This window comes from Metopolophium dirhodum, chromosome 1 (assembly GCF_019925205.1).
Source record: "Metopolophium dirhodum isolate CAU chromosome 1, ASM1992520v1, whole genome shotgun sequence".
In the NCBI taxonomy this organism is placed as follows: domain Eukaryota; kingdom Metazoa; phylum Arthropoda; class Insecta; order Hemiptera; family Aphididae; genus Metopolophium; species Metopolophium dirhodum.
The window spans coordinates 98,325,471-98,342,314 of record NC_083560.1 but is presented as its reverse complement, the minus strand read 5'-3'; the positions used below and the strand labels follow the sequence as shown (position 1 = coordinate 98,342,314).

At 33.0% G+C, this 16,844-nt stretch overlaps 2 protein-coding genes across 2 annotated transcripts; both read left to right on the top strand.

Moving 5' to 3' along the window:
- Positions 1-6,694: 6,694 nt before the first annotated feature.
- LOC132934123 (uncharacterized) lies at positions 6,695-7,513 on the top strand. The gene has a single exon (XM_061000396.1). The coding sequence runs from the start codon at positions 6,695-6,697 to the stop codon at positions 7,511-7,513; it is 819 nt and encodes a 272-aa protein (XP_060856379.1).
- A 6,501-nt stretch (positions 7,514-14,014) lies between these two features.
- LOC132948038 (uncharacterized) lies at positions 14,015-15,614 on the top strand. The gene is made up of 2 exons (XM_061018299.1): positions 14,015-14,044; positions 14,691-15,614. Exons 1-2 carry the CDS (start codon positions 14,015-14,017, stop codon positions 15,612-15,614), a joined length of 954 nt encoding a protein of 317 aa, XP_060874282.1.
- Positions 15,615-16,844: the final 1,230 nt, after the last annotated feature.

Below are 16,844 nucleotides of genomic sequence, written 5' to 3'. Positions count from 1 at the left end.
ACATTTGGTTAATATATATATTGTATAAAATTAGAAATGATATCTACCGGTGTCAGAATGTTACAACTGCGGAAAAGAGGGACACCTCTCCCGGGATTGCGGTGAGTGTTTACTTTATATACTCTTTAATAACAGTCTTGATTTTATGTATATATAATTGTAATTTATATTGTAGCCAAGCCCAGTGGTGGTGGTTGGGCGGTGGAGGCGGCGTTGGCAGTGGTCGTGATGATGGTCAGGCGGCGAGGAGGTGGCACAGGAGAGTTATTTTCCAGGCCCATCTCCAGATCCCGTTCCACAGCATAACGGCTGTCGTCGAACGTAAGGATATATTAATATTTTTAAAAATAAATTAAATACATTTCTATATAAATCTAATTAAACGAATAATTTTCAAGAGTTCCGTCGGCAACGATCCCCCAGCCAAGCGGCGCCACCGCCCAACGTTATAAGTATACATTAATAAAAAATTAGAAAAAATATTCTAGTTTTCGAAATTGATAAATCTAATTAAACGAATAATTTTCAGGAGGTCCGTCGGCAACAATCCCCCAGCCGCGCGGCTCCACCGTTGCGACCGTCCAACGTTGTAAGTATATATTAGTATAATATTTAAAGATAACGTTAATAATAATTATAAGTTTTGTCTAATCAATCGCATTATTTTCAGGAATCAGAGGTGTTTCAGTCAACGCCGTCAGAAGTTGTAAGGATATATTAGTATAATATGTAATGAAACGCTATTGGTTGGTAATTATTTTCGTTTATTTATTTTGAACCAATATGCTCATCATCTTATTTTGATACAAAATATATGTTTTATAACATTATTTTCTTTTATATCAATTTCAATTATACTCCGGAGAGTTTACAATAAAAATAGTTTATTATGGGTTTACATATAAGGGGTGGAAATGTAACAATTAAACTCACGGTTTTGTTGAAGCAACGGTGTGTATAGGCTCGGCTCTGACGGCAGCGTATAAACACAAAGGTCTCAGGGTGCGAATAGAGGTCCAGTGGTTCCGTTCAGGTAACCTAATGACTAGACCGCGGATTATATGCATTTGCATATCTGCATATGCATTTGCATATAATCGTATTTTTTTACCAAGTATGCATATTTCATTGATCACGATGTAAATTGCATATAATTGTATTTTTAAACAAAAAACACACTGATTAAATGTGTTAAAACGCATACTATATAGACATCTAATACATACCGACCGAACTAATTGACCGGAGTAGTTTCTACTGCTGTCGTTATTTATATATCTTATCGAAAACTCGATAAGATATCATTTAATCGTTTGCACGTGCCTCGAACAAAATCAATTCGTATTTATTTTTATGGTCACATTTCAGTCTCTCGTGAATCACCAAATCGTACACGTTAAGATATACATTTATTTTATAAGATGCCTCCTATTAAAAATACGCGTATTCATGTTTGGATAAATGAATATCCAGGGACGTTTACTACTGACGGAATGGTTGTGTACTGCCAGATATGTGAGAAAAAAGTGCCGTGTTCAAAGAAGTTTCAAATTGTCCAGCATATACGAACAGCAACTCATATAGCAGCCTCTGAAAAAAAAAGTAAGACAACCCATACTTCTGGTAGCCAGGCGCTTATATCACAGCCTCGTACTAACAGTATAACACGCAAGGATAATTTCAACAATGATTTATGCGAGGCATTAATAGCGAGTAACATTCCTTTGAAAAAACTAAGTAATCCGAAATTCCGTAGTTTTCTGAAAAAATATTGCACGAATCAAAACATACCCGACGAATCTACTTTAAGGAAAAATTACATTATAGACGTTTATAGAAATATCTTGGAAAAAATTAGGAATGAAATTGGAAAAAACCTAATTTGGATTTCGGCAGATGAGACTACAGATTCGTGTGGGCGTTATATCGCGAATTTATTTATTGGAAAATTATCCCTAGAACCTTCTCCAGCATATCTCATTGCTTCTAAAGCACTTGAAAAAGTCAACCATTCAACTATAGCTCGATTTATAAACGACAGTATCACCGCATTTTTTGTCGATACTTCTATTGCTGAGAGAGTTTGCATTTTTATTTCTGATGCAGCTCCATACATGACTAAAGCTGGAGTAGCCCTCAAAATTTTCTATTCGAACTTGATCCACGTAACTTGCTTTGCTCATGCTATTCACCGCTTTGCTGAAGAAATTCGAAATGAGTTTTTGAGTGTGAACAAACTTATTTCTGCCGTGAAAAAAGTATTCATGAAAGCACCATCGCGAATACAAACGTACAGGGAACAATTGCCGACTTTACCACTTCCACCAGAACCTGTCATTACGCGATGGGGCACTTGGATCAAAAGTGCTTGCTTCTACAGTGAACATTTCATGGAAATAAAAGGGATAATTAACCAATTTAAAAGTTCTGACGCCTTATCAATCCGTGATGCCAAGGAAGCATTTGAAACCTCGTCAATACAACATGATTTAAATCTGATTTTTACACATTTTTCTAAAATACCAGAACTAATTACAAGTCTAGAAGCAAGAAACTTGTTACTACACAATTCATTAAAAGTTATGGAGGGATTATTAACAACAGCATCTGAACTGCCTGACGTATTTTCAGAAAAAATCAAAACAAAGATTACTCGATTACTGAACAAAAATCCCGGATATGATTCCCTAAGTATGATCGACGCTTACATTAATGGCACAAGTACTGTACTCCCCAATACAATAACGAGCAACATGGCTTCTAAGTTTAAATACTGTCCTGTGACGTCCTGTGATGTTGAACGGTCATTTTCTGCATTTAAACTTATTTTGGATGACAAGCGCCATAGTTTTACAATGGACCACTTGGAGCAACATTTAGTAATATACTGCTACGAGAACTACAGTTCTAAATAAATTTACATAAATATATATAATAATTTTTTTGTTAATAAATTTCATCACCATAATTTTTTCATATTGTTTTTAAATTTAATTCTTAGTGCATATTTTAACATAGTCTATGCATATTTCTGTATTTTATGCTGCATATTTGCATGCATATAATAGAGTATTTTCACTGCATATAATCCGCGGTCTACTAATGACGTACGCGACTTATTGCTGTTGGTGGCAGTTGACGGCAAGTGACTCGGCTCGAATGGCGGGCTTGGCGGCAAACAACGACTTCTGTTGACGTTCGGCTTGTGAATGATGATGGTCTGGTTACGACGACTGGCTCTGCTCTGGTGGCGGCGGCGTGTAACGTGGCGACAGGTTGTCCGCGGTATCGTGTTAATACACACACTCTGACGGCGCGATGGTAAACGGGAGGTGCCGGGCAAGACTATATGCACATCCATGTGTAACGAGTATAAAACTCGTCCGGCTTGCTGATATACTGTACTCGGCGGGGAGTTTGGTGCTGTGACAGCGTTTTCTGGGTAGTATATATGCTACTTGGGTCCTCTTCGTGGTGGGTAAAACAGGTAAAACACTTTTAATGACTTCGTGTTTTTCCGCGTAACTTAAAACCAATGTAAAATATGCATCGTATTCTTTACGTTCTGCTGATTTTTATGGTGCTTTCGAAAGGGTTTTACGTTACGGGGTTTTGTCTGAAAATGAGCTTTCCTTTGCGGGCGGCGTACCGGTGATATCGGAGTTGCGGTATGCACGCGTTCTGACGGACGTCGGGAACGGCTGTTGTGGTGTTCCGCGCATAATTACTGCGCGAGAGCGCGTCACGGTAGTTAATATATAATTGATGACGACTGGTAACGAGAGTGCGCTACGGGCTTAGGGCGTTCGAGTTTGTCTCGTTACATAGTCCCCTTTTTTATTTTATTTTTATTTTCATTATACGTCGAGGATTTGAGGCATAAGAAAAATAAAATAAAAACATGGTTCAATGGTCGTTATCAATATCGGTAGTTGTATGGTTTTTCATTTGTTTATTGCTGGTGTTGTTTTCGAAGGTCTTTGATCTGCCTTGTTCTACTTGATAGATTAGCTTCTTTAACTGTGTGTTTGAGATGTCTCCGAAGTCTTTGGTGAATTTTCTCATGGTGAGGACCTCTTTCTTGAAATGGTTATATGACCCTTTATTGTTCTGGAATAACTGCGTGAGTCGGTCTTGAACTGGGTCTGATTCGGGACTACTTACGTGGCTGCTGTCAGAGCTGAGCTCACTTAACGGTGACGTTCCGACTTCAAGAGCTTCGGTGTCGACTGGTTCGATGTCATCGCTATCGGTAACGATCGTGTCAGGTGATGAGGAGACGTCTGGTTCCTCATGCTTTTCTGTAGGTACATGGTTGTCTTGGGGAATGGATATTTCTTCGGGCATAACTTCTAGCACTTCCTCTGGTTCTGCAGTGGTCGGTTCTACGAATGGTTCTGGTTGACGAGCTTTGACCAATTGGACAGATTCAGGGATGTTCCATACAGGTTCTAGTACGTAGCGAGTTCTTTTCGCAGCTTCTTCTCGGTAGAACCGAGCAACACGTTTTTTCTGATCACCAGTGAGAAATCGATCTATGTGGGTCAGTTCGATTTTGTTGATGGATTGCTTGATGCGGTCTAACGGGATTCTGACATGGACAGGCATGATGATTTCGTTTCTGTTTTGCCTACGGGGGGAATGTGTTAGTTGGATTTACAATATTTATTGGTTAGTTACATTTCTTTTATTTACATTTTATTTACATAGGTGTTGGCATCATACAGAGTTATTGTTGCTCGTCAGTGGCACTGACCAGAGACGGAGGGTTGACTTCATGGTATCGTTTTATATTTTGAGGTTAGGGTTTAGCGAACGGTCTTAGGGCGTTCGAGTTTGTCTCGTTACAAATATTTAAGGATATATTTGTAAAATATTCAAGTTTTGTCTAATCAATGGAATTATTTTCAGGAAAGTACATCCGAACTGTATGTGACGGTGTTGTCGACACCGCTACTAAATGTCGTAAGGGGATCTAGGACGTTTCGGCGATATGTCAATTCGACAATGTCCGTTTCGGCGAGTGACCATTTCGGCGAAAATTAATAGTAAAAAAAAAAATGTAATATAATGTAAAAACGTATTATATAATATTATAATAAGTAATTTTAAATCATAAATAAGTCAAAATAATTATAATTATTTATAGGTAATACAGTTAAAAATGTATAAATACCACGTCACTTTAAATCATAAAAAAATAAATAAATAAAAATCTTTATAGTTATATATTATAATTGAATATAGTAAAATGTATATTTATATGTATACCACAGTCCCTATCGTAAATAAATAAATCAAAATAATTATAAGGCGAAACGCTAATGTAATACCCATCCCTAAACCGGGTAAAACCAAATTTGAAATTGAAAATTACAGACCAATATCGCTGATTAGCACTTTAAGCAAACTCCTTGAAAAAATGATAAATAAACGTTTAATTTGGGTCCTAGAATCAGAAAACCACCTCGCCAAAGAGCAATGCGGCTTTAGACGTAACCACTCGACACTTGATGCGCTATCCTTAATACACACAGATATCTGTTCCTCCTTTAGGAGCAACCAGCACCTTATTACAATAGCCCTTGACATAAAAAAAGCATATGATACCGTATGGAAAAACAGAGTGCTATCATTACTTCACAGTTGGGACCTCAACGGAAACCTCCTAGAATTTATAAAAAATTTTCTAGCCAATCGTAAGTTTTGTGTAAAAATCAATAACCACCTATCTTCCTCTCATGATATTGTTAATGGACTGCCTCAAGGATCTGCACTTAGCGTGACTCTTTTCTTAGTCGTCATAAATGACATCTGTAAGAGTCTCCCTAAACCCGTGAAATACACTCTTTTCGCTGATGATTGCAATATTTACTGCAGTGGGTCTCACATCGAAACAACCTCCCATTTCCTTCAACTGTCACTGAACGCCCTCACCAAATGGTCAACAGAATCAGGTTTTTCGTTTTCTCCCTCTAAAACTCAATGCATCATCTTCAATAAAAGGAGAAAAGACCCTCTACCTCTTATCACTTTCATGAATACCCCTCTGACATTTACCAGCAATATTCGAATTCTGGGTCTCACGTTTGATGATAAACTAAGCTGGCGCCCGCACTTGAAAAAACTCAAAGCAGACTGTTTATCAAGAATGAAAATTATAAAAACACTCGGAAACAATACATGGGGATCTGAGACAAAAAGCCTTCTCAGAATTTACAAGTCTCTTATTCTCTCGGTAATCGACTACGGTGCTATAATCTACAATTCCGCAAAAAGTAATGCTCTCAACACCATTAATCCGATACACAATCAAGGTATACGTCTGGCAACTGGTGCTTTTAGGACTAGCCCGATAGATAGTATCTTGTGTAATGCTGGTGAACTGCCTCTTGAACTTAGACATCATACCCAGATACTTAAATTCATATCAAGAATCAAAAGTATGCCCAATCATATAGCCAGTAAGATACTTCATAATCCTCTCTCCTACAACTCAGCCAACAACAGGAAAACTATTTTTGAATATTTCAAAATTATCAGTGATAACCTCAGCCTTCAAACTCAAACATTGAGCAAAGTACAACGTCCGTCGCCCCCTTGGCTGTGGTCTCCGAATATCAACACTCAACTCACCAACTACTGCAAACACTCCACTGACAGCACTATCATCCGCAATCTCTTCTCGGAAATAATGTCCCAACAATACTCCAGCAGCACACACATATACACTGATGCATCCAAAAATTCTAATGGAGTGGGCTTTGCAACAATCATAGGTCATGAAAATCATAAATTCTCACTCCCTCCTAGCACTAATATCTACACAGCAGAAACTTACGCCATCTTTGAAGCACTGAAAATCGCCTCCTCCTCAAGTTCGGATTCTTTCACCATCATAGGTGACTCTCTGAGTGCTTTAATATCTATCTCGAATCCATACTCCAAGAATGAACTTGTACAACACATCCAAAAACTGATATCTATCTCTAACAAAACTTTCTCTTTCATGTGGGTCCCCTCTCACGTCGGCATTTCTGGCAATGAAAGAGCAGATAAATCCGCAAATGAAGCCACACTTCCTCATAATGCCTTAAAAATAAACCTAACTACATCCTCAGAGTTGCTCGACATTATTAACACCAAAATCTCTGACACATGGCAAACAAAATGGACCAGCGTCCCTCTTTCAAATAAACTGAGAAATATCAAGCCCTCTATAAAAAAATGGAACTTCTCCTGTAACCTCAAAAGAAGGGATAAGGTCATTATAACCCGTGCCAGAATAGGCCACACTCATCTCACCCACTCATTCCTCATCACCAAGGAACCTGCTCCACAATGTGACGCATGCAACGTGGACCTGTCGATCGACCACATTGTCACTAGATGTCCAAAATACGCCGTAGCTCGGAAAATATTCAAAAATTCATCTTCTCTCCGACTTGCCCTCAGCGAAGAAAACACAGAAGCTATATACAAATTTTTTTTATTATACACATTTAAACAATAAGTTGTAAATATTTATAATTTTACATTGTTATAACCTTCTGCAGGCTAATAACCTTAGTTGTTGAAGCCTTATCATTAATAAAAAAAAAAAAAAAAATTATAATTATTTATACCTAGTTAATACAGTTAAACATATAGGTATAACATTATAATTTAGCGAATATATAAGAAAAAAATATTTACAATTTTATTTTAAAGTAATATTATTTACTATACCTTTTAGCAGTCCCTAAAATATCCAAATTTCCGTACTACACACATAATAGTCTTAAATCGGCCAAATCTAAATTATTACTAGACAAACACTAGTATAATCGAAGAGTCTCGCTAGAGACTCCTTTCTGTGCATAAGTAACACCGATAATAAACAGCACACCGACTGTTTGACCTAACTATTTTATGGCTATTCTATTCACTCTGCGAACGCCGTGGAACATACTACGATTTGTAAATTTTGCTGTTACAATAAGTATAATTTTTTTGTCACAAATTCGTATGATTGACATTAGCAGGTACGTTTTACGTTTGCAGAATTATTATTAATTATTATTTATTTTTATTAAATTATAAAATATTTTTAAGTACTCGCGTTGTTGCGATACCGAGGTCTCGTGCATTTACATTATTACATACGTTATTTTACGCGATTTATTGTTACAAAACAACAGCTACGTAAATATGTACCTATTATTACTATTTTAATACTATATTAATAATAATTATTATTAAATAATTGTATTATTAATATAAATTTATAATTAATAATTATATATTATATAATAATTATAAACATTTATATTTTATTTTGACAATTGTGAGCTGTTTAGTAGTGTTATTAACGCTATAACAGGAGAGCATTCATTACGTAAATGAAATTAGAAAAAAATGAAGACTCGTCTGTCACGGCTGGTTTGCCCAAGAAAATCACGATTAAATAAAATGCAAAAGTCATGATCCGACGTAATATTGATACTTCACTTGGATTAGTTAATGGAACTCTATGTGTAGTAGACTCAATTACAAGATCTGTAACCGGTGAGGTTGAAAAAGTCAATGTTAGATTATTGAGTGGAGAAATCCATGGAATTGAACGGATAAGGGTCACTTTTGAAATATCAACTGGCGTTTACGTCAATAGAGAGCAGTTTTCTTTGATCTTGAGCTATGCTATAACCGTACACAAAAGTCAAGGCATTAGCTTAAAGACTGTAGTCATTGACGCAGGGGTGCACAATTTTGCAAAGGGACAAATATATGTAGCCCTATCTAGAGTCACTTCTCTGAATGGCCTACACCTAATAAATTATGATACTTTTAAAGTTGTTGCAGATACACTAGCAATCTTGCAATACAACTTCTTGAGACAAAAATTTAGACCCGACTTGGTAGGTTATTGTCTTCCCGCCACGGGTTGCCGTGATCATAACCATGTTGAACAGGTTTGGGCTATTCCAAGAGAAGTTTTAGAAGTTCAACAGAATAATGATCCAGCAAATAACATATCCAATCTCAGAGGGTTCCCAGAAGACGGTTACAACTCATTTGCAGCGGTTACATTCCTCTTACTGTTATCAAATCCAACATTGAGGAATCAAATAAAAAAACTTCCACCAGATCATATCTTGAACGTGATGATCAATAATTACTGGGCAAACAGATTGCAAGATTTGCGAGAATTTATGCTTTTCGCTGGACACGAGTATACGTTTGCAACAAATAATAACATAACAATACCCAACTTCTTACAATCAATTTTGAATAAAAGTAATCAAATTAATGATATCGTTTCGTTCAAGGGTGTTTATATTAAAACTTGCATTGTATGTTCTTGTAAAAATGTCCAAGAATTTCAATCAAATATTATGCGAGTACCCATAAAAAATGATTCGAATAAACGTATGAGTTAAAAACACTTATGGATTTCGAACGTCCAAAAACCTGGACTTCATGTTTAAGTTGTAACAAGGCTAAACCTCATAATGTTCAGGTTGATCCAAAAATTACCAACAAAGTTTTGATTATTCAATTACAGTTGGAAAACTCCTATAATAGCAATCCTGGGGATTATATATTCTGTAATTACAAAATAAAGGCTTTGCCAACGTCTGTACTGAAAATTCACAATCACTCCTAAAGCTACACAGCTGCATTTTCTATGAGACTAATCTTAAATCTGGCAGATACAGCATAATGATCAGGGAGAACAAAACCAACTGGGTACAAATAAAAAACCAAATCACCAAAATACAAAAGTGGCCCCAGAATTCCAAAAACGCCCACATTTTAGTATTCGAAGCAAAATAATTATATTGTCCTGAGATATCACAGTAAAACGTGCTTCGGAAAAATAATTGAAATCCTCAAAAAAACTACTTTGGAGTTGTTGACTTGTTTACAACAATATAATTGATATAAATTTAAATTATGGCTGTAATATATTATATTATGATTAATTTACACGATATTTATACGATAAACAATAGTATTATTATAATGCATATTTACAATAATTACAATTAAGTATATAAGTACATGTTTGCTTATCTTTAATATTTGAATTTATAATATGTAAGAAACATATTTCCAAATAAAATTAAGTATAATAATATATATAATCCTCAGTATATCACAGTACAACGTGCTTCGGAAAAATAATTGAAATCCTCAAAAAAACTACTTCGGAGAAGTAAAAAAGGCTTTCTGTGCGTAAGTTGAAGAGATTGGGAGAAAAGATAGAACTTTGGTGTTAATAAAGATGTGAAATCAATCTCAAAGTTTTGTGCCAAAAAGGGCCACGGTTGAAAAAATAGAATTTAGGGCTTAATAAAGAAGTGAAATCAATACCCAAATTATGTGCCTCAACTTGAAAAAATTTCAAGATGTTCAACTGTACAAACATTAAAAAAAAAATATTAGCACAGAACGGCGTACAATAATGATGAATTAGCCATAAATCGGAGTTGTTAACTTGTTTACGAGTTAATCTGTCTGACTAGAATTTTTGTTGATAATCTGTAATTAGGGCCGCTTTGTGCTAATTTTCTCATTAGTATGAATTTTTGTTGACAAACTATTATTCACGCCGTTCTGTGCTAATATTTTTTTTTAATGTTTGTACAGTTGAACATCTTAAAATTTTTTTGAATAAGATATTTTTTCAAGTTGAGGCACATAATTTGGGTATTGGTTTCACTTCTTTATTAAGCCCCAAATTCTATTTTTTCAACCGTGGCCCTTTTTGGCACAGAACTTTGAGATTGATTTCACATCTTTATTAACACCAAAGTTCTTATCTCTAGTTTCTATCTTTCCTCCCAATCTCTTCAACTTACGCACAGAAAGCCTTTTTTACTTCTCCGAAGTAGTTTTTTTTGAGGATATGTATATACCACCGTTCACTACTAAGCTGATGGTAATAAAAATAGCTATTCTCAATACCTAACAATGAATAATAATAACCATGAAGAAATAATTATTTAATAGTTATTTTGTCATAATAATAACTATAATAAGAGTATAAAGGTGCGATTCCTAAGGAAGCGTCTAGTGACGCGCGACCGGCGCGGCTGACGCGGCGTGTTTTGAATTTTTGCCGCGCGACTGAATAGGTATTCCTTACAAACTACAAATCGCAGCCGCAGCAGACGCATGGCAGGACTTTATCAAATAAATTAACATATGTTATTTTAAAAATATGATATCATATCATATTAATCGTTTGCATCGTGTTTTACTTAACCTTTTTGTCGTGTATCGTGTTTGATTTTTTAACCATGTCGCTCAGTAAAAATAAAAAAGTTCTTCTACATCTGCTTTTAGAAGAAGTAGACGAAGAAGAAATGATAATCAAACATATACTAAGTAATAAAACAAAAAAAGTTCACGAGATGTTTCGAGCTAGAAAAACGGAAGGTTTTTTTAATATTTTAATTTAAAAGCATTTATATCGAGACGACAGAAAATTTAGAGAGTTTTTTAGGCTTAGTTGGGATCAATTCAACTATGTTCTAAACCTTTTCGTAGATGACATACAAATAAACCCTTGTAACAGAGTTGGAGAACCAATTACAGCGGCTGAAAAATTAGCATTAACATTAAGGTAAGCATTTATTATTTTAATTCTTTATGAGAATTTATTAAAATAAAAATTTATAAAAAATACAACAAAGAAATATGAAGTATTTTATCAAATGTATATAAGATGTGACTCCAATAATTATCCTATTATTATAGAGCCAATAATGAATAGGTTATGTATATGTATATAGTACATTATATATATATATATATACATATTATACATATTACATATATTATATACATAATAAATAAAATCAAAATTCATATAATATCTAGTTAAGATATAATATAAATTATATAAATTTAAACCAGTCCATACATAAAAATGTATTACAAATTATCAAAATTAAGTAAATTAGTATTTAACTTAAAAACAAAATATATAATATAAATATTTAATTAATAAAACAACTGTAGTACCTGTATACAATAACAAAACCATTTTTTAATAAAAAAAGAATACCCACTCCTTTTTTGAGAAACTAATAAAAATGATTAAAAAAAAATATCAAAATTAAGTAAATTAGTATTTAATTAAAAACAAAATATATAATATAAATATTTAATTAATAAAACAACTGTAGTACCTGTATACAATAACAAAACCATTTTTTAATAAAAAAAAATACCCACTCCTTTTTTGAGAAACTAATAAAAATGATTAAAAAAAACTATCTTCTACAGGAATTATATAAAACAAAAATTATTAAATAAAAATATTTAATTATTATGGAACTCTTGTGTCCAATTTGGTATTGGAGATATAACATCAAACTCACTTGAGTTTGACGTAGAGTTATAGTCAATGAAGTTTGAAGTTTGAGTCGTAGGTGTTACTCTTTCAGGGAAAACATAATCTGAAGTACTAACAGGCTGGTCTAATATTTTGAAACTCCAATTCATTTATTATTCTGAACACATCCATTTTAGCTTTTGCTTGTAGCTCTGGAGAAAACTTTTTAACAGTAAGAGCCATACTTTTAAAAAAAGCTTCAATAGGGTCTTCTTCATTTGTTTTTGATAACTCTTGTAATAAAAGTCTCCTTTCTTCACCTCTCCTATTCAAAACTTGGACTAGAGCTTCATTTTTTTTGTGCCGTTTTACTCCTGCTATTGATGATGATGTTTTTTGTGTATCTGATCCAACAGTCTCCTCAGCTTGGGGTGCAGATAGTTCATCTTCTGGCTCTATGGCTATATCAGCATTACTTTCATGTAAGTCATCATTATCCTCATGTATACTGCTTTCTTCAATTGATGTCACATTTGTTAAGGTCCTTTAACATTAATTAAAACAATGCTATTTAGTATTATGATGATAATAAATTAAATATTTAAAAATGTTAAAATTATTAAATTTACGGTCTTTCATATATCGTTTTGTCAAGAAAAGATAACATATCCTCAAGCATCCATTTAGAAGGTTTGTCTTTAGCAGCAGACCCAGTGCCCATCTTTCTGCTTCTTCTTTTTTTGTTATAGGTATCTTTCATGTTCTTAAAACGCTTTTTACAATCATCAACTAAATCAATATACATATGTCATTAAAAAAAATATACTCTGTCGAAAATTATTAAAATGTAATACAAGGTTCCTCATAAGTATAAGTTTTATTTAATACAACAATTTCAATTACATACAACAATTTATTTTCGGCCAAATTCTTGAAAATGTATTACAACATGTATAATTATAGCTAAAATTATAAAAAAAAATTAGCATATGTTAACTACAAAAAAGCGGGTAAGTAAGTGGATGTCGCTCTGCTGTACAGAACTTTACAAGTGGGTTACTGTAATGGATGGTATTAAATTGGAATTCAATGATATAATATCATTGTATACCAAAAACGATTCTGATCGGATCCGAGTTTTCAGTCTAGGATATTTTATAATATTTTAATTATATTATTCTTAAAAAAAATTTAGGTACCTGTAAAATAAATTCCAAATCAATCAAATTAGATTCATTATATTACGTGGAACCTCGCATCAAATTTTCAATCCTTAGCTATAAAAGTTAAAAATTTTATAAATATTATAAATTTTTAACAACTAAAGAATTTGTAAATTTTCAATTAAACAAATTTTGTCAAAATTTGAACTTAAAATGGTTATAAAAAAAATGCATGTCTATGTAAAGCTATTGCATATTAAATAAATAAGAAGTTGATATAATTTTAAATTTTTTTATTATTCTAGTTATTAGGAATTTGTATCATAGAAACTATAGTTTATGTTTTTATTGCTTTAATATATTATACTTTAAAGGTATATATTATTATATATTATATATTTATATATATAAATTTATTGCTATAGCAACCCATAACAAAACCATTATATTTATAAGCGCTGGATGTTCATAGTCGTTGTTATTTAAAAATAAATAACTGTTATCAAAATTAAATTATAATTTAGCTATGCGTTGCTATGGTCACCAGGTTGCTATAGTATGTATAAATAAACAATGTGGTCACGCTTTTTCGTTACGAACAATTTTTTTTCAGTCACTACACCAGACCTGCAATAAAAGCTATGCAATAGCTTCAAAAAAAAACTTAAAAATATAGAAAATTTCAAACGTCTACTTAAAAAGATTTGAAAATTTTTGAAAATTTTATCATATATAGAAAATGCCTGTATAACCATTCAGTGAAAATTTCATGTTTCTACGGTAATTAGTTTTAGAGTTACACAAATATCTAAAATCGATTTTTTCAAAAATTGATTTTGCGTAAAAATTCACGTTTTTCCTTAATTTTTTTTTTTTGGTTTTTCCCGGTGCTTTTGAAAACTATTGGGAATTTCAAAAATGACCTCCCCCAATGCACCAACTAGATTCACTTTCGAACCAAAAAAGCTATTTAAGTTGAAAATCGAAGCATTATTTCGACAAGTTCTCGTGTACACAGACACAAAAAAAAAAATAATAAAAAAAACACATCATCGTAAAATCAATACATTCATCGCCCCGTTTATTTCAGAATCTAACACTAAATTATACTATACAATTTACTTTTAATTATTGTTATAATATGTTTATATATAGATGTAAATATATATAATATATTTATTGATGTATTTATTATTTAATAGATTCATGGGACAGGAGAGTCACTACGTTCTTTGGCATTTTCATTTCGAATATCACAGAGTTATATTACTAGAATTTTACAATTGGTTTTGAAGAGTTTAAGTTCGCAACTGACACCAATTTTAATACCGTCACCATCAAAAGAAGATTTACTGCGTATTTCAGCTGAATTTTGGACGAGATGGAATTTCCCCAACTGCATTGGAGCGATCGACGGGAAACATATACGGATCTTTTGTCCCCGAAAAACTGGATCGCTTTTCTTTAATTATAAGGACTTTTTTTCAATTGTTTTACTGGCTATTGTTGATGCCAATTGTAAATTTATATACGTAGATATTGGTGCGTATGGCAAGGAAGGCGACAGCGGTATATTCACAAAATCCAGTTTATTCAAACGAATACAACAAGGAGAATACTTCCCAAATTGCGCCAAGCTTCCGAATTCCGAACAGTCATTGCCATACGTTCATGTCGGTGATGAAGCGTTCAGGTTAGAGCCTCATATGATGCGACCATATACACGAGGTGAGGCAAGGAACGATTATGAAAAAACGATTTTTAACTACCGTTTGTCACGAGCCAGAAGAACATCGGAAAACAGTTTTGGACTTTTAAGTCAAATATTTCGTGTTTTCTATACTCCTATAGCTTTAAAAACCGAAACTGTTGATAATTTAGTATTATCAGCTTGTTGCCTTCACAATCTGCTTCGTAATAGATATTTGGAAACAACAAACAATTATTACTATGAATTTGACAATAGTGAAGCACCCCCCTCCAAAAGTATGATTCCACTTGCTAGATCTGGAGGATATGCAAATTTTGATGGTTTTTTTGTGAGAGACAAGTTTAAATGTTATTTTAATAGTACACAAGGGGCTGTTCCATGGCAAGATCAACAAACACAACAAACTGATACTTGATACTTATTACTTTTATTTTATTATTACTTTATACTTTATAATTTTATATTATGACTTCATATTACGAGTAGGTATATGTATTATTATCTAAAAAAGAAAATATTGTATTCAGAATTTTAGTATTAAAATTATTAGGTAGGTATTATTTCTTGTATATTATGTTCAACTATGATCATTTTCAAAATTAATTAATTTTTTTTTACATTTTTAACTTTAATTTTTTTTAATTTATAAAATATAATATTACAAACTAATTATTATAATAATTAAATGTAAATAAATATACTTACCACTTTTCTTTAAACGCGTGGCTATTTCTTTCCATACGTTTTCTTTTATGTGTATGTCTTTATACGCATTATGTTGTAAATCATACAGACATGGATGTCTGCTAACATAATCAGCCAGCAGAGAATCCTCTTCAAATGTAAAAGTCACTTTTGAAGACATTTTACAAAAAAATATATTAAACAACAACAATATAATTTAATATAATTTTGAATTATATGTACTCAACGATGCTCGGTCGCGCGTCTCGTGCGTTTTGACCGCCTACGGAGCGGTCGTCAGTCACGCGTCTACAGACGCACGCGCCGCGCGGCGATGTTAGGAATCGCTTACATTTAAAAATAGATAAAGAAGTCCCAGCGCAACCAAAAATAGAATCGCGCCGCGTCAGCCGCGCCGGTCGCGCGTCACTAGACGCTTCCTTAGGAATCGCACCTTAAGTCGTGAAAACACAAAATATTGTTTATTGTGTGTCTGTGTAGTAGATAATAATTAGTGGTTTGGCAAAAAACCATTAAAATATAAAAAAATGTGAAGATATAAAATTATACATTATTTTATTATAAAGGTTTAATTAGAATAACACACTTTTCAATTTCGTACTACACACTATACACCAGCGGTTCTTAACCATAGGTTAGGTTAGGGTCGCGACACAATTTTGGGTTGCCAATAATTTGAAATGGGTCGGCTAAAATTTAAAACGTTGGTATAATATTTTTATTTTTAAGCCTTATAATATAAATAATAAATGAAACCGTTTTCGTAAATCCACAGTATTGATAATTGGTACAAAGAAGCTTATCAAATTACATTCGTTTCCGTTAATGTCAACCGATAAAGTATAATTATAGCTATAAGTTATAGTATTTGATAAGTTTTTCACCAGCATTTTTCTTAGAATCAACTATCAATGTTGTGAACGTCGTATGGTACTTTTTC